Source organism: Mustela putorius, unplaced genomic scaffold (assembly GCF_011764305.1).
Source record: "Mustela putorius furo isolate JIRA1106 unplaced genomic scaffold, ASM1176430v1.1 tig00000083_pilon_pilon_pilon, whole genome shotgun sequence".
Classification (NCBI taxonomy): domain Eukaryota; kingdom Metazoa; phylum Chordata; class Mammalia; order Carnivora; family Mustelidae; genus Mustela; species Mustela putorius.
This window is the reverse complement of record NW_025421273.1, coordinates 10,591,469-10,616,524: the sequence shown is the minus strand read 5'-3', so window position 1 is coordinate 10,616,524 and position 25,056 is coordinate 10,591,469. Positions and strand designations below refer to the sequence as shown.

The 25,056-nt window shown below is 59.3% G+C and overlaps 2 protein-coding genes across 5 annotated transcripts; one reads left to right on the top strand and one right to left on the bottom strand.

Moving 5' to 3' along the window:
- Positions 1-611: 611 nt before the first annotated feature.
- Positions 612-16,999, bottom strand: IDUA (alpha-L-iduronidase). Of its 4 annotated transcripts, none has more exons than XR_006604958.1 (14): positions 16,712-16,999; positions 15,804-15,944; positions 5,721-5,806; positions 5,466-5,573; positions 5,088-5,183; positions 4,793-4,995; positions 4,515-4,694; positions 4,201-4,417; positions 3,644-3,856; positions 3,441-3,562; positions 3,235-3,360; positions 3,082-3,162; positions 2,603-2,703; positions 612-2,450 (listed from the first exon to the last, which is right to left on the bottom strand). XR_006604958.1 is itself a non-coding variant. In XM_004772338.3 (14 exons), the coding sequence occupies exons 1-14, from the start codon at positions 16,864-16,866 to the stop codon at positions 2,344-2,346; spliced, it is 1,932 nt and encodes a 643-aa protein (XP_004772395.2). In that variant the 5' UTR covers positions 16,867-16,999; the 3' UTR covers positions 612-2,343. The 4 variants fall into 4 exon arrangements, 2 of the variants coding, with proteins under 2 accessions (XP_004772395.2, XP_044930279.1); XM_004772338.3 differs by having other exon boundaries at positions 3,086-3,162; XR_006604957.1 differs by having other exon boundaries at positions 2,404-2,450; positions 2,603-2,807.
- Positions 11,120-15,806, top strand: SLC26A1 (solute carrier family 26 member 1). The gene is made up of 3 exons (XM_004772332.3): positions 11,120-11,360; positions 12,194-12,812; positions 13,492-15,806. The coding sequence occupies exons 2-3, from the start codon at positions 12,222-12,224 to the stop codon at positions 15,019-15,021; spliced, it is 2,121 nt and encodes a 706-aa protein (XP_004772389.1). The 5' UTR covers positions 11,120-11,360; positions 12,194-12,221; the 3' UTR covers positions 15,022-15,806.
- Positions 17,000-25,056: the final 8,057 nt, after the last annotated feature.

Sequence of the window (25,056 nt, the reverse complement as noted above, 5' to 3'; positions counted from 1 at the left end):
CAGTAAACAGGCCTCCCTGCCATCCTGGTGACAACTCCTGGAGACCAGGTAGAGAGAGGTACAGCAGCAGGGGCAGAGGCTGTGTGCGGGCCAATCACCTGGACACCCCAACTCCCAGAAAGCCCAGCCACAAATCAGCAAAGACCAAAGCTAAGCCGTCCACATGGTCAGAGAACGGGGACGCACCAGAGTCTGGTGACAAGCTGATGATGTGGACATCATAAGCTTGGTGGAGACGGTGCCTTAGCCCCTGGAGGTCTAGGGCTACAGCACGGATGCGTCTCTGTCATCCTGACTCCCTGCTGACCATCCCAGAGCCACACTCGCCTCTAGAGGGGGACCCGTCCTCCCACCAGGACAACAGCTGTGCACCTGTGCCAGGAATTCATGGCCAAGGGGCAAATGGGGTGGGAGCTGCAGCTTTGCCAAATGCCAGAACACACTGGGCAGAGAGGGGAGCAGCCTCACGGCCTGAGGGACCTCTGCTCAGCGGGTTGGAAGGTCTTGGCATCTACGGAAAGACCTAGTCCACCATGGAACCCAGGCCCCCTCCCGGAAGCTGAAACAGCCCCTTCCACCGTCAGAGTCCCAAAGACCACAGAACCAGCAGGTAGAGAAGAGGCTGCTTTACTGCTGGAATGATGGATCCCCACCACCATGGAGAAATGGAGTCTGTACTTATTAGGAGCTGAACTGTAACCCCCCCACCCCCGCAAATTCTTGTGTTGAAGTTCTAATTTCTAGTGCCTCCGCACAGGATTGTATTTGGAGAAGGAGCCTTTAAGGTGAGGAAAATGAGGTCCTGAGAGTGGGCAGTACTCCCACAGGACTGGCATCCCCAGGAGAGGGCAACAGGACACAGAAGGTGGGGAGAAGACCACCGTGGGTGAGCCCAAGCCCGGGAGAGAGGCCTTGGAAGGATCCAGCTGAGCCCACACCTTGATCGCAGACTTCTGGCCTCTGGGCCTCGGAGAGAACACACTTCTGTAGCTGGAGCTTTGGGGTCGGTGGTTTGCTCTACTTTGTCATGACGGCCTGAGCTGGCTGAGACAGGGCTGCGTGACAGGGCAAGAGGAACACACCAGGAAGCCAGGGACCCACCCGGCACCCCCTCTGCTCCCTGTAAACTAATGGCAGTTAGCAGGGAACATAAGGGCTGGGCCCCCCTGGCACTGAGCTCCATGGTACCCACACCGGCAAAGAGGAAAAGGAACAGGGGCTGACTATGGGGTTCAGATGAAGAGTGATCAAGGTGACTTCTCCTACCCGCAATAAGGCACTTGGTGAGACCTTGGTGAGTCCTTGAGTTTTTCATGTGAATGGGCAGCTGGCAGGTTGGGGGAAGCCAGGGAGGGTGAGCAGGCCTGGTCTTCGATCTGCCCTTTCAGACCCACATCACCTCCCCCTGACCAAAGCCCAGGTAGCCCCAGAGGGCAGTAGAGGAGGAGAGTGGGATCAGGGCCTCACACCTCAACTCTTGCTCACAGGGCACCCCAGACTTGCTGCACCCCTGGGCTGAAGGTCTCTGCTCCTCACCAGGTGGCCTCTCCATACCTCTCTGTGTGGACCAGTGAGTGCTCCCTCACCTGCTCTGTGGCCCTGGGGTAGGAGGTAGGAGGCGGAGGGATCCTGGGTCCCACACTTCCCCGTGCAGCATCCCTGCCCACTGTCACTTATCTGTGAAGAGCCCCCAGTGTTCTTCATCTCAACATCCCATCTGTCTCCTTCTGGGCTCAGATATGGAACCAGGATGGCCCCAGGAGCAGGCACAGCTTGCAGCTGACATTGTGGGCCTTTTTTCCTGCTGGCCGTGGTTGGGGTCTGACAACCTGGAAGCCCCACCCCACCTCCCACCATGTGGAGTGCAGGGGTCAGCCTGCCTGGGCCTCAACGAGTGGGTCCTCATCTGGGCTCCAAGCTGACTCCGGCAGGCCCCCTCTCGCTCAGCAGAATGGACATGGGACAGCAATGGAGCCCACTGCACCCAGCAATGAGGCCAAAGGCCCCAGGGAAACAGGAGAGCTATCCTAATGGCAGCCGGACCTCAGTCTCCACGTGCCTGGCCAGCGCCCTGTCCTAGCTCCCTCAGTGGGAGAACACTCTGAAGAGGAGGGACTTGGGGAAGGCCCTGCTCTAGCCAGGTTCCAAGTGTACCCTGGGCCTGGCCACAAAGGGTAACCCCAAGACTGACCAGTGGAAAGGCACTGTAAGGGGATGAGCAAGAGGACAGGAGAGGACAGATAGAGCCGATGGATGGGCCACTGGTGGTCCAACCCATCTCAGCTCCCGGCCCCCCAGGCTGCGGAGTCAGCACAGGTTCACAGTCACCGGGTGGGGAGGGCTTCATAGGGCAGGGACTTCCACGTAGTGCACAGGGTTTGAGAAAGGGCCTGGTCGGGCCCAGTAGTCCACAGCTCGAACCCGGTAGAAGCCAGAGGTGACGGCGGTGTCTGAGGGCACAAACACATCCGTGTGCTCTTGAGTGATAGCCCCCAGGACCCGCCCCAAACTCCCAGAGCTCCCTGGAGCCCACCCCACGGGACACTGTGCCAAGGCCCAGAAGTGGGGCAGCTGAGGCCAGGGCACAGGGCCACAGGCACACCTGGGCTGAACACAAAGAGGTTGAAGGTCGACGGCTTGCTGCTGACAGGGGTGTACATCTCACCATCCGTGGAGAACTGGATCTCATAGGTCCACAGGCACCTGAGGGGACCAGTCAGAACCAGGGCTGGCGTCCTGGTGCAGTGGAGTATAAGGCAGACTCACAGCCCCTTCTCTGACCCTTCCCCGGGTGCCTGGCTCTCCTCCTGCAATGAGGACAGGCCACATTGATGAAGAGAGGGGACTGGAACCCAGATGCCACCTGCCAATGTTCCCTGCAGGGCCAGGGACCAATGTCTTGGCCATTTCTGTGTCTGTGAGAACAGCGGGAGCAGTGGTATGACAGGCAGAGGTGGGGACCAGTTGGAGAACCAGAGTGGAGTGACCACATGGGCACTGCAGCCTCAAGAAACTGGGCATAGACAGGGACAAGCAGCTCCTCAGGGTGGGTATTAGGGGAGTGGGAGTGAGTGCACTCACGCACTTGGAGCCCACGTGCTCATCCGACCAGACCAAAAGCACCTGCCCACTGGTCAAAGGCAGGGCACGGAGCCGGGTCACCTGCAGGGAGAGAGGCTCCATGACTGGGGGGTTGGAGGGGCCTGCGAGGCGGGGCAGGAAGGGGCTACTTGCCTGGCCTGGTGGCTTCTCAGGGCGCGCGCACACGTGCACCAGCAGGAGCGAGGGCAGCTGGAGCTCCGGGCGAAGGGTCAGGCGGCCGCTGGCAGGGAAGAGCTGTGGCGCCACAGCCACCGGGTCCTGGGGACAGGAACTGGTGGTACTCTGGGCCTTGGGATCGCAACAGCCGCCCTGCCCCATCCTGCGCCCTGCCCGCCGACCTCAGCTGCGCGCATGCGCCGGAACTCCTCTGTGGAGGGGAAGACCGGCTGGCCGAGACGCTGCCACTCGCCATGTGGACTGCAGAGCTCGTTGTCCAAGTACAGCGTGACGTAGACAAGCCCTGTGGAGCCAGATGCTGGAGCCACGCCCCACCGGGCCGGCCCACCAGAGCCTCGCCCCGTCCCCCAGGACCTCAGCTCACCCGGGCCTGGGGGCACCCCGCTCAGGCGCAGGGTCAGGGCGACGCTGCGGTTGGCGTGAGTGCGCGTGTCGTCACTTGCATAGATCAGCACCGTGGCGCGCCAGGCATCAAGGGGGCCACTGGGTCTGTGGGCGCTGGCTAGCACACCCACTGTGTGGTTGCTGTCCAGCACGGTCCCGGCTTGCGACACCTCAGCCCAGAGCTGCTCGCGGTCTACAGGGCCGGGGTGGGGTGGTTGCTAGGCAGAAGTAGAGGCCTCCCAGGGCTGCCCTCCAGGGCCTGGCTTCCCACCATTCATTGCCCGCCAGTAGGGGTCCAGCCCCAGGAGGGCCACAGTGACCCACTGAGCTGGGGAAGCGGGGTGGTGAGGGGCAGGAAACTCCCCATCCTCCCCCATCCCCAGCAGGGCACATACATCGGTGTTTCCCCTGCCTGAGGGCCTTTGCACAAGCCACTAGGGCCCTACTGAGTCTGGGTCCTGGCCCCACCCAGGGTGCCCCCGGCGGCCTCCTCTGTCCCCAGTCTGGGCTGGCGCCGGGTAAAGGAAGGGGCGATACCCAGCAGGGCCAGCAGCGCCATGGCAGTGAGCACCGGCTTGCGCAGGAGCTGCACGTGTGGCGGCCGCGTGTTGTTGACCTGGAAACGCGCAGTGAGCGTGCGCTGCGTGAAGTAGTGCGGGTGGTAACTCAAGAAGGCGTTGTCGTTGCTCAGGAGCGCATAGCGCATGGCCGAGCTGGTGTTGGCCAGCAGCAGGTTCTGGTGCTGCGCGATGACCTGCGGGCATCCAGGTGGCAGCGCTCTTCCAGGCGCCCAAACCCCGGTTCCCCCAAAGGAACGTGGCCCAGGGGGTAGGTCCTGGGGGCTGGCCTACCTTTACCACCATGGCCGCATAGGTCACGTCAGCCCTCCAAGGCTGCGGCAGGGACCAGCCCACCAGCGGGTCTGCCTCATCGTTGTAAATGGGGGTGTCAGCAAACTTGGGGAAGAGCTGTTTTATCTGTTGCACCGTGGCCTTCTCCTGCTCCAGGATGTAGATGGAGCTGCCGGCACCCTGCGGGAATCAGCCTCAGGACCACTGGGCTGAAGACCAGGTGGGGCTGCAGCTGGCCAGGGTCCCTGTCTAGCGGAGGGGCAGGGGCGGTACTGTACCTTTTTGTGGAGGGAGATGTAGTCCAGCCGCACACCCGACTCCCCCGTGAAGAAGTTGGTGCCATTGTGACAGTGCCCCAGGAGGCCCCAGCAGAGCGGGGATCGAGGCCAGGGGTGGAAGGAGTCCCCGGGGCCGCCGAGGCGCAGAGCAGGGCTGGCAGCCCGCAGACCCTCGGAGCAGGCGTCGTAGTAGTTCAGGAATCCTGGGCCAGAGGGAACTTGAGTCCATCGCCTGGTGCCTGAGGGGCTGCTCCCGCCCCTTCTCCACTCACAGGACCTCAGAGCCGCCACCCACCTTGCATGGTCATGGACACGTTGTCAAAGTCGTGGTGGTCTGGCTCATTCCATGTCTCGAAATTCCACTTGGAAACATGTGAGAGTCCATACCGACCTGCAGAGTGTCCCCACTGTCACACATGCTTCCCCCTGCCCTGTGTGGGGAATGCCAAGCCTATCCCAACTCACAGGAAGTCTGCCTATGGCTGGACACTTGGCTATGACAAGGCTATCCAAACCCATATGAGCCCACTGCACCCTGCCTGGCCTCCTTCCCCATCAGGAGACCCTGGCTCAGGGCTCATGAGAGAGAAGACCAAGGAGGTGGCCCAGGTGGTATGGGAGAGCCTGACCAGGAACGCCCACCCTCTCCCTCCAGGGCCTGTGCCCTGCCCACCAATGTATCTCCTGGCCACGAGAGAGACCAGCTCCTTCCACTCAAACACCTGCTTCTTGTCCTCGAAGTTGGTGAAGCGTTTGGAGGGGCTGCCCATCAGCTCAAAGCCTGCAACACAGAAGGTGGCGGTCCGGCCGGGGGCCCCAGCTGCCCGTACAGAGGCCAATCCTCTGCATATAACCAGCGAGGACTCAGAGGGGTCAGGTCATGGGGAGGGGACAGGACTAGAGTGCCGAGGGCGGGGCTGCTGCTTACCTGGGAGGAGCTGGTTCTCCCTGAGAAGATCCAGGTACCGATCCAGATGGGTGAAGTTGTAGCTCAGACCTTGCCCAGCTGATCCCCTGTGGAAAAACAGTGAATGTCAGGCCAGAGGACAGTGGGATCTGGGCTGAAACTGTCGCCACATTCAAGCATGTAGGGAGCCCGCAAGGTGCCACACAGGTCTCAGATCCAGACTCCTCAGTCGGTCCCACCCCTTGGAAAACACCAATGATGGCAGCCTAGCAGTCATTCACAGCCTAGTATGAACCAGTGTGCCTGTACTGGAAGCCTACCCCCAAGCCTTCAGGAGCTAAGAACAGCTTTGGGCTCAGGTGTGGCATGGGGCAGGCAGGCCTTTTGGGAAGGGTACAATAGAATGGAGTACAGGAGAACAAGTCACCCTACAGACAGCTGACTATGGAGTGGGGAGCCATGAAACAGGGCAGGACCTGGGGGACGCCACACCTTGCTTCTTGGCATCTCCTGGAGGCCAGGGCTCCAGATTTGTCTCAAGAGTATTCCTCTTCCCTCCCACACTCAGAAAAGGAAGAAGGGCAGCCTTCCCACCCTACTTCATTCATCCCAGACTGTGGCCCAAATTCTTCCAGGTTCACATTCTGGGAGGAGATAGAAATCATCAGGCAACTATTTGAATATTTAAGAGCACATCAGATGTACCCTGAAGGGGAAGGGCCAGGGAGCAAAGGATCAGGCAGGGAGGGCCTCTCTGAGGTCATGTCTAAGACCTACCAAGTAGTGAGACAAAGCGAGCAACAGGAATGCTGGGGAAACAGCCAGGGCAGCATGTGCAATGGCCCTGAGGTTGGAGCAAACTCATAGTGATCGAACAGCAGAAAACATGGGAGTGGACCTGGGACACAATAGGGTGCAGGCTGTGACAGGGTCACAGAAGGCCTTGTTCCCAAGGTGAGGATGGGCCCCTGACTCAGAGTGAAATGGGGAGCCCTGTCAGAGATCCAGTGAGAAAAGTGCCATGACTTTGTTTTGAAAACTTTTTTTTTTAAAGATTTTATTTATTTATTTATTTGACAGACAGAGATCACAAGTAGGCAGAGAAGCAGGCGGGGGGGGGGGGGGAAGCAGGCTCCCTGATGAGCAGAAAGCCCGATGCGGGGCTCAATCCCAGGACCCTGAGATCATGATCTGAGCTGAAGGCAGAGGGTTTAACCCGCTGAGTCACTCAGGTGCCCCTGAAAACTTTTTTTCAACAGTTTTAGGTTTATAGCAAAACTGAGAGGGAGGCAGAGAGACTTCCCATTTTCCCTCTGCTTGCACGTGGGCTCAGCCTTCCCTGTGAACCATGTCCGCACCTAGTGGTATATCCCTTATGGTGGACCAGCCTCCACGGACACACCACCATCACCCAGAGTCCACAGATGACATCAGGGTGCTCCTCGGGGGCGCATGTTCTGTGGATCTGGACGAGGGCATCAGGGCAGGCGCCCACCACCACAGTATCACCTAGAGTTGCTTCCCGGCCCCCACATGCCCCGTGCTCCCCCTGTCCGCCTTCCTCCTCCCAGCCCCCGACAACCACAGATCTAACAACTGGCCCCATAGTTTTCCCTTTTGCCATGATGTTTGGAAAGGTCCCCCGAGAACAGTGCAGCACCAGTACTGGGTGGTGGCCACAAGGCAGCAGAAAGGAGCTGGAGCAGATGGGCTTACAAGGTAGAAGGGACAACCTGCGGATGAGTGGAGTGGGTCTCACACAGCCCCTCACACTTCACCTGAGCAGCTTGGCCAGTAGGGGTACAGGTGGTCTCTGAGGGTGGACCCGGCATTGAGGGCTGAGGGAGGAAACTGGTGGCCTTGCAGTTAGGCACAGGCAAGGCCCCAGGGCGGAAGGAGTCGTGCAGGGTATGTGGCCCAAGCTGAGGGGCACTGCCTCCGGAGGAGCATAGGCAGGTGGTCCGGCAGGCCTCTCAGGGCTCCCCCTAAGAACATGCCTGGTCCCTTCACGGTCTGTCCCAGGAAAGAAGGAGGCTGGGGGTGGGAGGGCCTGCAGTGCGCCCTCTTGTGGCCACTGGGGAGAAGGGTGAGGTCACGGAAAATCTGGGTCCTGGGCAGCTTTCATCTGTCCAGCTCTCCATCCCACACCACAGTCTGGCCCACAGTCATCTCCCTGGGCACAGTGAGGACATGGATAAGTCAAAACCTCTCCTCTACGTTCTTCTCTCTCCCACGCCTCGCTTTGTACAGGGTCAAGGCTGAGTCTGGGCCGGGGCTTCAAAGCCCACACTGGGACCAGGGCAAGCCACAACACATGTGGGCCTCCTGCTCCTCCCAGGCCCGGTACTCTGCTTTCTCTGGCTGGCCCTTCTGTGCAGGGCTGCGTCCTCCCACTCCTGAGGCCCAGCAGGACAAGCCTCTGGGCAGTGGGACTCACCTCCCTCACCTGTTCCCCTCCCATCCAAAGGTCAGGACTGGTAGCAAAGAAAACTAACAAGCAGTTGGGTAAAAATTAAATGTGCACAGCAGACGGTTCCAAAGTCCCACTGCTGTGGGGGGTGGGTGGGCAGAGGTGATGGGGTGACCAAAGGGAAAGTTAGGACATGTGCAGGGGCTCCAGGCTCTCCCTCTAGCCCCTGGAGGCAATGACCCCAGCCTGCACACATTGGGCGCCCAGCAGGCCTCAGACATGTGCTGCCATGTGTGGTGTCTTGGGCCAATGAGGTACCACGGGGGAGCCCCAACACAGAGGCATCCCCAGCCTGTCACCCTGGGTGGGTAGGAGCATACCCTGGCCCGGCCAGCCCTCACAGCTAAGGATACCCTGCGGGCCAAAACACCCCTCCCCAGGGCCAAAAAACCCACCTCAGAGTGACCCCCAGCCAAGGAACCCCAGGGAGCAGTCCTTGGGCTCCACAGTGGGTGTCTGGGTCCCCCCTGCGCCTGGGCCCTTCAGAGTGAGGAGCTGAGACCTCAATCAGGGAGGCGGCTGAGCGGTGAGGTGAAGTGCACACAGGCCTGGGTCTCCACCGACCAGCCTGCATTCTGCGGCCCGGGTCCGAACCTGGACGGGAGGCCTCGGCTCCTGGCACGTGGGCCACGGCTGCCGCGGATGCACAAAGGGCTCATTCACGCTCGCCGGCGGAGGTCGGGCTGCACTGAGCAGCACCCCCAACCACTGCGGGGTGGGGGCGCCTGAGCGCCTGCGCCAGAGGACAGTGCGGCGACCCGCCCGGTGAGTGTTCGGGTGAGAGCGGACCGGCCGCGGCCGCGCGTGCTATGCGGTGGGGGTCGCGCACGGAGGGGACGTGGGCGAAGACGTGGGGCGCGCGCTCCCGGAGCAGGAGGGCGGGGCCGTGCGCGCTCAGAGCGGGAGTGGTGTAGGGGCACGCAGCCGGCTAATGGACCCGCCCCCTGAGGGAGCTCGCAGCCTCAGTCTGAGCGTGGGGCTAGGAGGGTGTCGGGCTAAGGGCGGGCGGGAGAGGCCGGTGCTCTCCATCTTCCCAGCCAGCACCGGGGGAAACACGGGTCTGGTCCTCCGAGCCGTGGAAGCAAAACGCGCTGCAGACCCGGCCCCTTTGCACTCAGAGTCGGGATGCAATGTCTCCTTTCCAAATAAGCGTACTTGACGATTTAAAACCGAAATTTAAAGACAAATACTAAGGAAATAACCATGTGGCTTAGGGCTGGGCAGACTCCCCCAGAGGGGGGTTCCAGGAGGGCGAACCCCAAGGCCCCTGTCCGGGAGAAGTCTGCAGCTCCGTGGGCCGGCGGAGTGAGGGGGTGTGGGCCTCAGGAGCCCCTCTGACAAGCAAGTGCCAGGAATAGGTACCTATGTGCGGGGCCAGACCACAGGTGCCCATCACCAGCCTCAATGCAGAGAAGCTGGGGAAGGGCACGTTGGGGGCAGGGGGAGGGGGTCCTGCAAACCTCTCAAAGGTCAGATGTGACCTCAACTGCTACTCCTTCACCTGATTTAGACACCCAGCCCCAGCAGAATGTGAGCCCAATCCCGGCCAGCAGGGGGAGGGGAGCGGGCAAGGCTGGCTCCCTGCTGCAGCTGACAGGGTGGAGGCTCTGGGTGGGCCCACTGCCCACTGAGCCCCTCCCAGAAGCAGCTTTGCCTGCCCTGCATCTCACCCCTGGTACTTTCCCACCCAGAGCCTCCAGAAACCCCTGCCTAACTCAGGAAGGGCCCCTTCCCATGCTAGGTCCCCACCCCGAGGAACCCCTCTCCTCCAGCAGCACCCAGGCCCCCTCGCCCAGCACGCACACGCTATCCCTGGCTGCCACTGCTCTGGGCACCAAAGAGTCGTTTCGGACACACAACCCCAGGGAGTTCTCTCACTGGCCCCCTGCCAGTACTGGGGCAGGAGATAAGGTAGATGCCCCCCTCAGAAAGCTACCCTCCCCTCTGCACCCCAAGGTGTGCCTGATGACCCCAGGAAAGGGCCTGAGGCTCTCCTGCTCTGGGCAAACAGCTCCCCACCAGAGGTCACGTGGGTCCTGGGCTGGACGTCCGGGGTGGGGGGAGAGGGAGACCCTAGGTGTGTCCTGGAGGGACGGGAGAGCACTAGCGGCTATGGGGCCAGGGCAGCCCAGTGGGATGGACCCCTTTGCACACATAATCCTTCAAGATCTCAGTGATGGAATTTCACCTCAGTTATTCGGTATAAAGGTGGGGGACCTGAGACCGCAACAGTCCTCGTACGGTTTCTGAGGCACGAGGGTAACCATCTAAAGCCATCACGTGCCTTCCCCCAAGCCCTGGCCCATGCCGGGCACCTGTCAGTCATGCAGGTGCTCAGACCACCCCATCCCCTCCCAGCAAGAGGGCACCCCTCCTGAGTAGTGTATCTTGGTGCCTGCTGGCCCTCCAGCAATCCACACGCGTGCATGCACAAAAACCTCACACCCGCCTTCCACACAAGGACATGGAACAGAGGCTGAGGATACAGCTGCCCAGGGCCACCCTGGCCAGCGCTCCAGCTCAGACTAGATCTGTCCCTCCTTACAACATGAAGGGTAACCAGGGACAGGATAAAGAGCTTGTCCCTCCCCCAGGGTCCCTCCCCCTCCTCGCCTACCCCTGGGTAGTTGTGGCGAGGACAGTAAAAGGCCCCAGAGCTGAAGGGTCCCTTGGGGCCTGTGTCCCGGGGGACTTCCGCCTCCCCCAAGGACCCCAGCATCCAAGCACCCTGCCCCAGGCACTAGGCACCCTCGCCCACCATGTCCCGCACCTGGGCCAGCGCGGGGAGGCTGGGAGCTTATCAGGAGGCCCCGTACAATTGTTTGTGAACCTCTGATTACAGTGCAAGTCCCTGGATTAGCCGACAGGTAACACCGGTCTGGGGGAAACCCATGACTCAGCAATTTTGGGGGTAAATAATTTAACTGCAAGTCCAGCTGCCCAGGCAGTCAGATGGTCACCACAGAGCACTGCCCCCGGCGGGCACGACATCTGCCACGGCTGGGCTCCTGGCTCCAGCTCCACACTCGAATCCTGCTGCCCACACCCCTCCCACCCCCCACTGGCCAACAGAAGCCAGAGGGCTCTGGAGGCCCAGCCGGCCGGCTCACTCCAGCCCCAGTGCCTCGCTACCCTCCAGGCCAGCTGCCTCGCTACCCTCCAGTCCCCCAAGCCTGTGAGGGGCTCCTCAGGTAAGACCATCCAGGGCCCTGCTGTGGAACTGTGAAATCCCTGAGGCGACCAAAGAAGCCAGCTCCCTGGGGGAAGGGAGTGTGGGACCGGTTTCAGGTCTCCTCTGTGGACCCGCAGGCACAAGGCAGATACCACTGAAGCAGTCCCCTCCCACACACCCGAACCTTGGGGGCCGTGTACTGAGGTCTTCCCAGGAAGGAAACCCACTCAGCGTCCCTCTGGAGTTCAGGGGGCTCTGGCTCCCCGAACCTCCCGCCATACAGTCCTCCACACCCCGGGGAGATGCCAGGCCCTGTGTTGTGGGCCAGGGGTGGGAAGGCAAGAGCAGGCCGGGCCCTGGAAGGCCCACTGTCCTTGGGACACAAGGGACAGTCCCACACTTTTGTTCACGGTACACCTGTGTGATCTGAAGAGTATTATTACACCCTGGGCAAGGAGACCCCACAATTCTGGGGGATGAGGCAGAGGACAGAGACCAGTCACCCCAACCTCCCTACCCCCTGGCCCCCACTGAGATCACCCTCCCAAAGCCATCCCAGGAATTCTGGCACAGAGACTGGGGTGGCCAGCGCTGCTGGCCCAGCACAGATTTGGGGTCCCAGGATCTCCAAGGTTTAACAGGGCCTCAGGAGGTCTCCCTCCTCTGAGCCCATGGTACAGAGGTGATGGAAGGGCTGCCAAAGGGGACCATGGTGGTTTGGATGGGTGACAGAGGGGCCACTGCCTGCCCGGGGAAGTGGACGGGAAGCAGGGGAGCTGGGTTTGGCCATGCATAGGTCTGGGGCTCTGTGCTGCCCTCTGACCCCAGCAGTGACACACGCGTCCATTGCAGGTTCCCCTGAGGAGTGTGGCGGGCCAGAATGGAAGTGTCTGCGGAGGGCGCGCCGCAGGGCACGGGGCCAGTGCTGGTGCGCCGGCGGTCCCCAAGGTCCCTGGGCCTGCGTGAGATGCTCAAAGCCAGGCTGTGGTGCAGCTGCACGTGCAGCACGCAGAGGGCCTGGACGCTGGTGCAGGACCTGCTCCCCGCCACCCGCTGGCTGCGCCAGTACCACCCGCGGGAGGCCCTGGTGGGTGATGTTATGTCCGGGCTGGTCATTGGCATCATCCTGGTGCCCCAGGCCATCGCCTACTCGCTGTTGGCAGGGCTGCAGCCCATCTACAGCCTGTACACGTCCTTCTTCGCGAACCTCATCTATTTCCTCATGGGCACCTCGCACCACGTCTCCGTGGGCATCTTCAGCTTGCTCTGCCTCATGGTGGGCCAGGTGGTGGACCGCGAGCTCCTGCTGGCTGGCTTCGGGCCTGCCCAGGAGGGGCCCGGGCCTGGGGACAACAGCAGCACCATCAACACCTCGGCTGCTGTGGCGGGACTCAGGCCGCAGGACTGTGACCAGGACTGCTACGCCATCCGCGTTGCCACTGCCCTTACGCTGGTGGCTGGCATCTACCAGGTGAGGGGCCGCCCAGGTGGGGGTTCTACAGAGTGAGGTGCAAGCCCCTTGGGTGCTTACCACCTACTCGGAGGGCCAAGCCCAGGGCAGTGTAGAGTCGGGGCCTTGGAGGACAGTGGGTTTAACCAGCAAGGACAGGACAGAGCTAACAGAGGTGGGCACGGGATAGCACCCCAGGATGGGGGCACCCAAGGCTCTGAGGATGCCCAGGAAAAGGGACCCTGTCTGGCGAGCTGTGGCCTAGACAGGAAGAGTCGGCTAGAGCTGGGGACTGGCCTGACTGGCTCACATAGCCCCCTGGGTTTCCTGTCTCCACTGGGACCCCGAGGGACTGCCTCTCTTCCCGCAGCTTCCCCATGCCCTCAGCTCTCCTGGACCAGGCCTGTCCTGTCCACCCCCAATGTCACACCCTGCCAGGGGCCCCAGGTTTCCCAGGACGGGGGCAGTGTCCCACGCAGGACAGGGGAAAGGAGCTGCTTGCTGCTGCCTGGAGGCGGCACATGGAAGAGGACCAGCAATGAGCACACGAGGCTGCATGTGCTCCTCCAGCGTCTGTTGTGCTCGTGTGCACACGCACATGCAGGGGACTCCACACACAGTCCGCTTAGGAGACAGGCAATGGCAGTGAAGGGGTGAGGGGCTCTGGGCTTCCACCACACTCACTCCACCCTGTCCGCAGGTACTCCTGGGCATGCTCCGGCTAGGCTTCGTGTCCGCCTACCTGTCTCAGCCGCTGCTTGATGGCTTTGCCATGGGGGCCTCGGTGACGATCCTGACCTCCCAGCTGAAGCACCTGCTAGGCGTGCGGATCCCACGACACCAAGGGCTGGGCATGGTGGTCAGCACGTGGCTGAGCCTGGTACGCGGCGCTGGGCAGGCCAACCTGTGCGACGTGGTCACCAGTGCCACGTGCTTAGCCGTGCTGCTGGCTGGCAAGGAGCTCTCTGAGCGCTGCCAGCGCCGCCTGAAGGTGCCCCTGCCCACGGAGCTAGTGGTCATCGTGGCGGCCACGATGGTGTCCCATTTTGGGCAGCTCCATGAACGCTTCGGCTCCAGCGTGGCTGGTGATATCCCTACGGGCTTTGTGGCCCCACGGGTGCCAGACCCGGGGCTGATGTGGCGCGTAGTGCTGGACGCAGTGCCACTGGCCCTTGTGGGCTCCGCCTTCTCCATCTCTCTGGCGGAGATGTTTGCCCGGAGCCATGGCTACTCCGTGAGGGCCAACCAGGAGCTCCTGGCCGTGGGCTGCTGCAACGTGCTGCCAGCCTTCTTTCACTGCTACGTCACCAGCGCCGCACTGTCTAAGACCCTGGTGAAGACGGCCACTGGCTGCCGCACACAGCTGTCCAGCGTGGTCAGTGCCGCTGTGGTGCTGCTGGTGCTGCTGGCGCTGGCACCGCTCTTCCGGGACCTGCAGCGGTGCGTGCTGGCCTGTGTCATCGTTGTCAGCCTGCGTGGCGCCTTGCGCAAGGTCAGGGACGTCCCGCAGCTGTGGCGGCTCAGCCCGGCTGACGCACTGGTCTGGGTGGCCACCGCGGCCACCTGTGCGCTGGTCAGCGTCGAGGTGGGGCTGCTGGCCGGCATCCTCCTGTCCCTGCTCAGCCTGGCTGGCCGTACCCAGCGCCCGCGCGCCGCCCTGCTCGCTCAGATTGGGGACTCTGGCTTCTATGAGGACGCGGCGGAGTTCGAGGGCCTGGTCCCCGAGCCTGGGGTGAGGATATTCCGCTTTGCAGGGCCGCTCTACTACGCTAACAAGGATTTCTTTCTTCGGTCCCTCTCCAGCCTCACGGGGCTAGACGCGGGGCGTGCGGCCACCAGGAAGAAGGAGCGGGGCCTGGAGGCCAGGGTCAGTGAGGGAGACCCTGTCGAGGGCATGGACCTGGGCCCAGAGACCAGCACGGCGGCCCTGGTATCCACGGCAGCTGGATTCCACGCTGTGGTCATCGACTGTGCACCCCTGCTCTTCCTGGATGCAGCCGGTGTGGCCACGCTACGGGACCTGCGCCGAGACTATGCAGCCCTGGGCGTCATGCTGCTCCTAGCCTGCTGCAGCCCCTTGGTGCGGGACACCCTGAGGAGAGGCGGCTTCCTTGGGGAGGACCAGGGTGACCTGACTGAGGACGGGCAGCTCTTCCACAGCGTGCATAGTGCCGTGCAGAGGGCCCGAGCCCGCCACAGGGTGCCAGCAGCCACGGACTCCGCCCTCTAGCAGAGCCTCCATTCTGCCCCAGGAGCCCTCCTCAGATATACGCACACCATTGGTCAACGACATCAGTTGCCACAACTCCTCCAAGACTGATGCTGTGCCCCTCTGCCCTGGAGGGAACACACAGAGGCCCCTGACACTTAAACATCCAAGAGCGACTCCCTTGAAACAAACCGCCCCAGTGCCAGCCCGGACCACAGGTTGAGCATCCAGGGCCCTGCAGGGTTGCTTTGACGCTGGGTGTCACGGTCTTATTTGAACAAGGTCCCCGAGGCAATCATGACGCCTCCAAGGTGCCAACAGGATACTGGTCCCTTGCCCCGCCCAGTCCCAGTCCCACTGGGTGAGAGGTGGCAGCTCTGGCCAGGGGCAAGAAGGTCTCTATGTCTCTCGAAGTCTTCCAAACACACACCCAAGTGTTCTTTTGTGCCACGCCTTGGCTGGGTGGAGCCCTGCAGGGCCAAAGGGGAGGGGGTGTGACCAACACAACTTCAGCCCAGCCCCTGGGCAGTCTTCCTGCAAAGCCTGACTGGCCAGCGCACCGCACAAGGTCTGTGGGTGCATGGGCGCTAGGCCAGCCACAAAGCTGGTGCAGTGGGACACCCACCTGCCCCCGAGCCTCTTAGTGATGTCCAGCGGGTTGCCAGCTGTGCCCAACCCAGGAGCCACCCAGCACCCACCACAGCCCCCAGACTGCACGGCCCGCACACCCGGACAGAGTCCTCCTCTTGGCCTCAGTCTTCACCTCCATAAAGGGGGCTCTGCCAGCTGTCCCCATCACTCACCTGGCTGTGATGAGCTCCAGCAGCCAGTGGGTCCGGACCTGCTCAATGCCACCATGAGGGACAGCACCCACATAGGCCAAGTTAAGCTGCTGGTCCCAGCTGAGGTCATACTGGTCAGCCTGGCTGTGAGGAAGTGGGGGGCTGGGGACAGAAAAAGGGGGATGTGGCATGAGTCCCATGGACAGGCCCAGGCTTGCCCAGGACACCCGTCTCCAGCAGCTGGACAGAAAGTGCCTGTCAGTGAATGTTACTGTCCCTGATGTAATAAAATGACCCCTCACACCAGGAATGTCAGGAAGTCTCATGTTTATGGAAAGCAGGGGCTCCCTGAGGGGAGAGGACCACATCCCAGTACCCTGCTCCTTCCCTTTCAGTCAGGTGCTCTCAGCCAGAAGCAGGCCACAGAGGGGGTGGGAGCCATAGGGAGGTGGGAGACAGGGGCAGGTCTGAGACATAGCAGGGTGGGAGACAGGTCCCCTCGTAGGGATGTGTGACGTCACTGTGGCTGCCCCCTCAGGAGGGTCCTGGTCTGCTGCCTCTCCTGCGCTCCACCTGCCCCAGGTGGCCAGCAGGCAAACTCAGGGCCTGTCCAGAGGCCTCTGGCACCCACTCAGAAAACCCTTCTTGGCATCCAAAACACTGCCTGGAGCCCGCGGACAGAGAAAACTCTGGGTCTGACTGACGGGGGACCCTGAGGGTAAGGAGTAAACCAGCCAGCGGCGGGCTACCGCCCGGGCAGCTGTCCTCCCATCAGAGCGCCTAAGGTGGGCCCAGAGCGCGAGAGGGAAAGGGTCTCTCCAATGCAACCAGGGGGACCCAGAGCGTGTCCCGGGTTCAGGAGGAGCGCGCGGCGGGATGGAGGCGAGATGGGCCTCTAGGGCCTCGGTTTCCTCGCACGGAGCGCTCACCAGAAGCCGGTGCTCCTCCAGAAGGGCCGCAGGGGCCGCAGAGCGCGGGCCGCGTCCACGAGCACGAGGTGCGGGGCCTCTGCCAGGGCCCTGGGCGTGGCCAGCAGCGCGGCCAGCAGCGTGAGCAGGGGGGGGCGGGAGCGCGGTGCCCGCATGGTCGGGTGGGCGCGGGGGCGCGGGGGCGCACGGTCGCCGCAGGCCCGGCGGGTCGTCTGTGCTCTGGGAGCCGAGGGCTGCGCGGCGCCTACCCGTTCCACCTCCGGGTCGCACGCCACGTGACTGCCGCGGCGAGTTCTCGGAACCCGGGCGGGGCGGGCCTGGCAAGAGGCGGGGCCGGCCTGGCAAGAGGCGGGGCCGGCGAGGGGGCGGGGATTGGGGGTGGTCCCCATCGTGGGTCGCGGCCCCTTCCCAGCCCTGGGGCCTTCTCTGCTGAAGTGCGGCTGTGCGCCGACGCGTCCCGCAGGAGCGCTGCGCCGTCCCGGGGCCCGAGCGAGCTCTTTTCTGATTCGCGCTTCAGAGGGTTGCTCCGGAGACTGGCAGGGAAGTAGCCGAATGCGCGGGTCAGGCGGCCACTTGATGGCTCTGACCTGCGATGGCTGGATGGTGTGCACAGGTAGTCGGACGGGGGCACGTTCGGAAGATGAGCGCTAGATCTCCAGTGGATGGGATGCAGGGGGTGGGGGGGAGAGTCAAAGGAGAGCCCGTGCAGGGTGGGCTTGGCTCAGGGAAGTGACAAGGATCAGGTGTGGTCAGGGCGCAGGCCGGCTGGGAGAAACCGAATGGACCTTGCTGACAGCTGGGTGGCCCGGCCTGGCTGTGCTCATCCTTACACTCCACGTGCAGGCGCACGCGTGGCAAACGCCGTGGCTTCCACAGTTGGACCTGTCCCCACACTGTAAGCTGGCTCCTGCCGCCCTCCTGTGGGAAGCCCCAGAACCCCTCCCTGGAGGCCACCTACGGACCAGCCCCTCATGCTGGCGACAGAGCAGCAGCGGTGTGGGGCTGGCTAGCACTACTGGAAGATCCCCAGCCACAGATCTGGGGGGCCTGCAAGGGGGGGGGGGCACAAAGACCGCTGCCCAGGCACATGGCTGTGAAGGGCTGAAGCCAAAGGCCAAGGAAGCATTTTCAGAGCTCACTGATTTTTCAACAGAAGCTACAGAAACTAGTACACAGTGAGAGGAAACTCACTCCTGGAAACACACAACTGGGGAGCTAGAATTCTGAACCCAGCAAGAAGTTTACTTCAAAAGAAAAGGTCAGATAAAGACTATGCGGAGAAATGAACTCTGGAGACACTGGTTGCCACTGGCCCTCACCTGAGGAGATGGTAACTGGGGCCCTCGAAGCAGAATGACCCCCACAGCCCAGAGCTTCAGGAACAGTGTGTTGTATATAAACCTAATGAAAAATGCTTTCTAAAACCAGAACAGAATGTCTTCTGGGACTTAAATACCCCAGGGAATTGAAACGCATGACAATAGCACAGAAGTTGTGAGCAGAATAATTGTAGTGTGATTGGCTGGCCCACAGCCAGACCCTGGGCCTCATCCCAGGACCTCTGAGTGTGACCTTTCATGGTGAAGGGACTTGCAGGTGAGATTAAGTGAAGGATCTTGAGATGAGGAGATAATCCTGGATGATCCCAACGGGGCCTGTATGTCATCTTTGCATCCTTGTAGGGGGAGGCAGAGGAAGACTTGACAAGGGAGTGGCTGCATAAAGACCTCAGAAGAGAGGTGTACTGTGTACTGAGGCTTTGTTCAGACCAGGTACAGTAAGACACACACACAGGGAGATGATTGCAATGAAGAAAGAAGTTCATATTCACGGATATGAGGAGACAGAAGGCTGGGCACTTGGGCCACGGCCACACAGGAACACCAGAAGTGGGGAGAGATCAGCAGAGAGCCTCATGGCAAGTTTGCATTACACAGAGGCTGAACACATCTCCCCTTCAGGACAGGGAAGGACAGAGAAATCTTTTCAGGTTGGTGTAGGTGAGAGTTGGGCAAAGGGCCCTTAATTAGGGGAGCTTAAGGCCTGAGGCAAGATAAGCACTCATCTTGGGGTCCATTCATTGAAATGGGATATGACGAGGAATTGTTTAACAGGATCATTATGTCCCTCAGTGAAACCAGTTCTGTGGAACCTCTCAGAAATATCGCGGTTTCAAGTGACATGTGTCTTGGTTACTTGTTTCTAACTCCAAAAGGTAAGGATGTCTTGGTCACGACTCGTATTGTGGTTTTCCTGTATCTGGACGCATGTGTGATTTCAAGTTACATTTTTGGCATCTGTGAGTCAAGAGAGTCCCAGTGTTCTCTACTCTGAAGGGGACAGTTCTTACGCAGTGGTCTGACAGTGTGGCATCAGTGTGAAGATGGGCCATTGTTGCCCAGAGGACCCACTGCTCAGGCACCTGTATGAAGTTTGGCTAAAGTGCTGGCCTTGGGTCCTGTCCATGTTCGGGGATGTCCTGGCAGTAGGACTCCAGTGGTGTTGGTCACACATGGTGGCTGGTGGTGCTGTTTACATGGTCTGCCTGCTCCTGAGCCTCCAAGTCCCAAGGGGCTCCCAGGCAGCCAGCAGCCTGGGGAGGAATGTGTGGCCAGTGGGACCCAACAGAACTCAAAGCTATTGGACCTCTGTGTCCTAATGAGTGTGTCCCAGGAATCCCCTTGGAGGAAGGCACCATGTTGGAGAGAGGTGGCTGCGTCAGGAACTTGTATGGGGGTTGGTGCTGTGGTGCAGCTCTGGGCAGCCGGGAATGCAGCACTGTATCCCCTCAGGTGTGGAAGTAGTCGCTGCAGATAGGCTGTCGAAACAAGCCAGAATCGGACATTTCAGCCCATCAGTACGAGCAAATGTTTACTGGTTGGGTAACAATCTGAATGGTGCTGGGTACTAGGTGTGTGGCCCCTGATGGGCGGGACCACATCATGGAGGGGGCGGCCGGGGGGCGGTTCTGGTAATCCACCACTAGTTGCTCCTAATGTTTCCAGGTGAAAGAACACACAAAATCAGGCCTGTATCTTCTCCCCTCTTTTTCTTTTTTTTTTTTCTTTCTGGTTTTAGGGTTTTCACTCCTGCCTCTGGTGGATAGGAGGAAACTAGGAGGGAAGGGTCTGCAGGAGCCTTCCTAGGATGGCTCCAACCCAGCAGCATCCCTTCCCCTTGTTTCTTCTCTTAAGGCAGGATCTCTTTTCCCTCTTAAACAAAATCAGGACTGTATCTTCTCCCCTCTTTTTTTTTTTTTTTTTTTTGTTTTTTCCCCTCCCCTGCCTGTATTTGCTTATTTTCTTCCTTCTTGATGCTCTGGCATCTGGGGCCTTGGTCCCAGAGAGTGTGCTCCTCCAAGGGCTACATGGTTCCTAGAGAGAGCCCACACCCCGAAGCCACGCTTCATTTCTCTTACATGCCAGGCCAACACCCCCCTTGCCCCAGATCATGCCAAGGCCAGATAATGGACACTAGGGACAGCACTATAGCCCAGGCCTGCCAAAATTATTCAAATTGCCCGATCCCAAACTTACTCCCTGTGCCTGCTGCTCACCCTTTCCTTCCTATGAAAACCTCAATAAAGGCTCTGGGCTACATTCCCTTTGCTCCCCTCTGCTTTCTGACTCCAACTGGTGCTTCGCCCTGTGGCCCTGCGTGGTGTGGGGTACCTGATTCTCTTGAGAAATGTAAGTAATAAATTATTCTTCCAAAGGCAGGTGTTTGCATTTCTGTCACCTTAGCCTATCTGATTAAAACGAATCTCAGGAATAGGGGGCCTGGGTGGCTCAGTCGGTGAAGCGCCTACCTTGGCCTCAGGTCATGAACTCCGGGTCCCGGAATTGAACCCTGTGTCAGGGGTCCCTGCTCGGTGGGGAGTCTGCTTCTCCCTCTGACCCAGCTCATGCTCACTCCCTCAAATAAACAAAATCTTTTTAAAATAAGATTTTATTTATTTATTTGACACAGAGAGAGAGATCACAAGCAGGCTGAGAGGCAGGCAGAGAGAGAGGAAGAAGCAGGCTCCCTGTTGAGCAGGGAGCCTGATGTGGAGCTCTATCCCAGGACCCTGAGACCATGACCTGAGCCGAAGGCAGAGGCTTAACCCACTGAGCCACGCAGGCACCCCCAAATAAGCAAAATCTTTTTTTTTTTTTAATCCTGGGTACCCAGTTTAAAGATGCTGTGCTTTGTTGGTGGAAGAAAGGGTCATGAGCACCGGACTGCAAAGAACACAGCTCCAGAAGGTAGAGAAAGCCAGCAGGAGGCCTCTAAAGGGAGCGTGTCCTGCTCACACCTTGAGCACATGCAAGGCCTTCTGCTCTTGGATCAGGGCTGTCGAACCCAGTGGAGAAGAGACCCTGTGGCCCTGGCCAGAGATGGACATGGATTCCCACGGGGCCTTAGTCATATGATCAGATGGCTTTGTCAACTTCGCTAAAGGAAGATGGTAGGACCACAGCAGTTCCCACACTGCCTCAGGCTCCCTCCGTCACACTTCCCCTCTTCTGGGTGGTTCTGGGGAGGTGGGGAAGCCTTTTCTGGATCTGCCCAAGGGGAAGCTGAGTGGTGGAAACATCAGCTTGGGTTTACTGGACTGTATGCACATGGTTCCTGGTCACTTCTTTGTGAACTTAATGCCAGACACCCTGGCACAGAGGACAGCTTCCAGGAACAGCCGTGGCAACTAACCAAAAGGAGTGAAATCACATGAACTTTTGGAACAGGATTAAACATTCTGCCGATTTAACAGGAAATGCTGACATCAGCAAGATAATGGAGAACCCTGAGAGCCAATGTGACAAGGACATGACGTAAGAGGGTTCATGAGATCCGTAAGGGCATTTGAGATTAGTCACAGCACGAGAAAATGAAGTGCCCTAGACTTTCCAGCTTATAAACGAAACGAATTTGTCAAAGTTCTCTCCAAATCTGAGGGCAGTCTTAGCTAGATAGGAGTTATGAGTAATGAAAGCCCAAGCGAGGACTTTGGTGAACTAGCAGCCATGAAGGGTTGAAGCCATGAAAGGTTGTTTTCAATCAACCTTGTTAGAGACGCTAAGTTCTTTTTCTCTTTTCTCCCTGAAAATAATATTGAAAAAATTATAAGAAGAGACAATAAGGGGCCAATAAGGGGCTCAGTGGGTTAAAGCCTCTGCCTTCAGCTTGGGTCATGGTCTCAGGATCCTGGGATCGAGCCCCACATCAGGCTCTCTGCTCATCAGGGAGCCTGCTTCCTCCTCTCTCTCTGCCTGCCTCTCTGCCTACTTGTGATCTCCGTCTGTCAAATAAATAAACAAAATCTTTAAAAAAAAAAAAAAGGAGACAATAAAAAAATGTAGATGAAAAATTTATCCTAGTGGCGTATCATGCAGCTATGAATAAAAATTATGGCATTTTCTGGATTTTGTGGTGTTTCTGGTGTTGGTCAGTTTTTAAGAATATTATGATTTCCTTTCTCTTTTTGAATACATTTGTATCTAATTCTATGATGACTTGCATTCTTTCTTAAAGAGAGAGGCTGTGGGTTGCCTAGATGGGATGCTGCATCACCCACACTGCCAAGATAGGCCTGGCAGCCTCGGGAGATGGAACTGCGAACCCAGCAGCATCTCTGTGGCCTCAGGGCCTACAGCCTCTTGAACAGGATGCAAAGGCCCTCCCCAGCAAGGAAAGACTGATCAGTTGGATGAGATGAAGCCTTAAGAAGGCCTGTTCACCCAGAGCCACAGGAGAGTGACAGGACCGTCCTGATGTGGAGGAGGCGGTGCTGACCCAGGAAGCTTCAGTATTCATGGATCTTGGAATTGTGAATTCATCTGCTCGCTAAACCCTTTGTAAGCCCACAGTGTCCATGGTCATTCGGGGATGTGGCCAGAGCAGCGAGGACAGAGCGGGACCCGATGTCCCCTGCAGAGACAGGAGGAGGCAGCGCCCTACTTTCTCGGTTTGGCTCATCCTGGAAACCAGTCTCCTTCCTGTCTGTTGTCTGTCTAGTACCTCATGTCCCGCATTTTCGTGCTTTTGGCTGTGACTCCATGGCTGAAAATGCGCCCCCCAACCCCCAGGTGGTGCTGGAGTTCCACCCAGGGGTCCACATGCCAGAGGCTGCGGTGGGCCCACGGAGGAAACCATGGGTGGGGCGGGTTTTGTTTAGGCTTGAGGCGTGGCGATGCTGGCCACTGGTTTCTTGATGAGCCAACAGCAGAGTCGGTAAGGTGACTTCAGACAGAAGCTGCATGACACACGGTTCTGTTGTGACCAGTGGCTTCCAGGAAGCCGACCCTACCTTCCCCCAGGAGCCCAGACTGTGTGTTCATGGCTCCAGAGTGCAGCAGCCATGGACGGCGAGAATGGACTGTTGTTGACAAAACAATAATCTCTAGAGCCTGAAAACTACAAATCAATAAAGACAAGATGCTCACTAGCAAAATGATGGAGTCACGAACAAATGGGGCCTTACGAGCTGAGCTGTGGGTGGCAGGTGGATCTGCGATAAGGGTCTGGTGACTGCCTTGCCTCCAAGGGACAGAAGTGGAAACCACACCACAACCTCCCAGAAAGGCTGCAACTCTGAGACCATTAGTTGTTCACACGAGTGCACGGAAGGAAATTTCCTACGTTACCAGTGGACATACACATTTTTATTTTTGTGTGTGGGTCTATTTTTCTTTGGGATTATCTTCTAGAGGTGGTCACAGCATGTCCTATGGCCCGGCAAGGTTTCTCCAGTGGATGCGTGTACACACGGACCAGAGCTCCTGGAAGCATGTTTCCTAACAACCAAAGTCTGGCTCCAGCACACAAGCATGTCCACAGCAGAGAGAAGCCGTGGTGCGGCTGCTAACATACACTGAGCATGCTCCAGGAGCAAAGGGACCCACCCACAGTACTCAGAGCAGAGCGCAGGCGTCAGAGGCCCCCCGTTAACAATGCCTAGCTGGCTGGTTTCCATGTGAGTCTGCCAGGCTCCTTGTAACCGAGTACCATGAGCCGAGGGGCTTGGACAACAGGCAAGGATTCTGTCACTGATTCATGTATTGAAACTCTACCCCTGTGGATGGTGTTTGGAGGTGGGGCCTTTGGGGGTCAAGAGCACAGGATGGGGTTAGTGCCCTTGTGAAAAGGGACACCAGATAGCTTGTTCTCTCTGTCTCTCTGCTGCTGTGTGAGGAGCCAAGCGAGAAGGCCCATCTGCAAATGAAGATGAGTCCCCCACCAGAACGTGACTGAGAGCCACTCCGACCTCAGACTTGCGGCCTCCAGAACTTTGAGAAGTACACGTTGTTCAAGGCCCCCAGCCTGTGGCTGGCTTGTGTTGTGTTGGGGCGCCTGAGCTTACTGAGACTTCCAGGGGAGAGAAGGGGAGGGGCACGGCCTGTAGACCCAAAGCTCTCTGTGGGAACATGGACATGGAGTGGGCCACCCAGATCCTCGAACAGCGCCATGCTCCAGGCACAGATGTTTTCAGCCGTCAGCTAGAAGCTGCTAGCCATTCTGGTAGGGGTCCTGAGAAGTTCGCGGAAGGTTTGACAGCAGTGTGTCTGCCATTTCTGTCGGCACACCCTCTGTTTCCCGATGCTTGGATGTTTTCCTGCTGCCCACAGCCCAGCTCCTCTTGGGAACTCCAGCCTGGCTCCCTCCATCCATGCCTGGCAGTAAGACATTAAGTGGCTTGGTTCTTATTTTTCAGTTTGTTGTCTGTCAGCCCCAGAACTCAGCTCCAGAAGGGCAGACATGCCAGCCCAATCAATGCTCTGGGTGCGCAGTGAGTGGTTTCCAGACAGTGAAGAACCGTCCTGGGAATGACAGTGCAAGTCCTCCCGCCTTCTCAGGACCCTGTCTCCTGCAGAAACAGCTTGTCTCTCTCCCTCTGCTGTCCACACCTGGAATCCCCCTCAGCAAAACAAGGCACTGCAACCCTCCCTGTCTCTCACTCCCTCAGGCCCTCCCAGCAGGCCCAACACACTTCCAGGGCATTGCCTTCCTGGCCTTTTGGTCATCGCCCCCCACCCCAACTCTGGACATTATTCTCCCCTGGTTGCATCCCCCACCTGGTTTTTCTCCTCCTCTGGGACCCTGGGACTTTACCCTTTTCCACCCCTACAGCAGCCAGCCTCTCTCTGCAGCCCTGCTTGTCCCTTCTGGGTCCCCCAAGAACACCCTTGGCCCATGATGCCCATTTTGGCCACATGAACGGCAATCTGCTTTCAGGCCCACAGAAGGAGGGGCCCTGGAGTGATTTCTGGCAGGCAATGGGGTCAGGGTGACCTTTGTGGGCACATCCCCCACACATCCCCAGCACCGCCTGGACAAAACAAAGCTGTGTGCGCTGTGGTTGTCCC

Coding starts and splice junctions, on each gene's coding strand:
- SLC26A1 (XM_004772332.3), top strand. CDS start 12,222: ATGGAAGTGTCTGCGGAGGGCGCGCCGCAGGGCACGGGGCCAGTGCTG. Junction 12,813..13,491: donor TGGTGGCTGGCATCTACCAG/GTGAGGGGCCGC, acceptor CCCTGTCCGCAG/GTACTCCTGGGCATGCTCCG.
- IDUA (XM_004772338.3), bottom strand. CDS start 16,866: ATGCGGGCACCGCGCTCCCGCCCCCCCCTGCTCACGCTGCTGGCCGCG. Junction 4,695..4,792: donor ACATCTCCCTCCACAAAAAG/GTACAGTACCGC, acceptor TGATTCCCGCAG/GGTGCCGGCAGCTCCATCTA. Junction 2,704..3,085: donor GATGAGCACGTGGGCTCCAA/GTGCGTGAGTGC, acceptor TGGTCCCCTCAG/GTGCCTGTGGACCTATGAGA.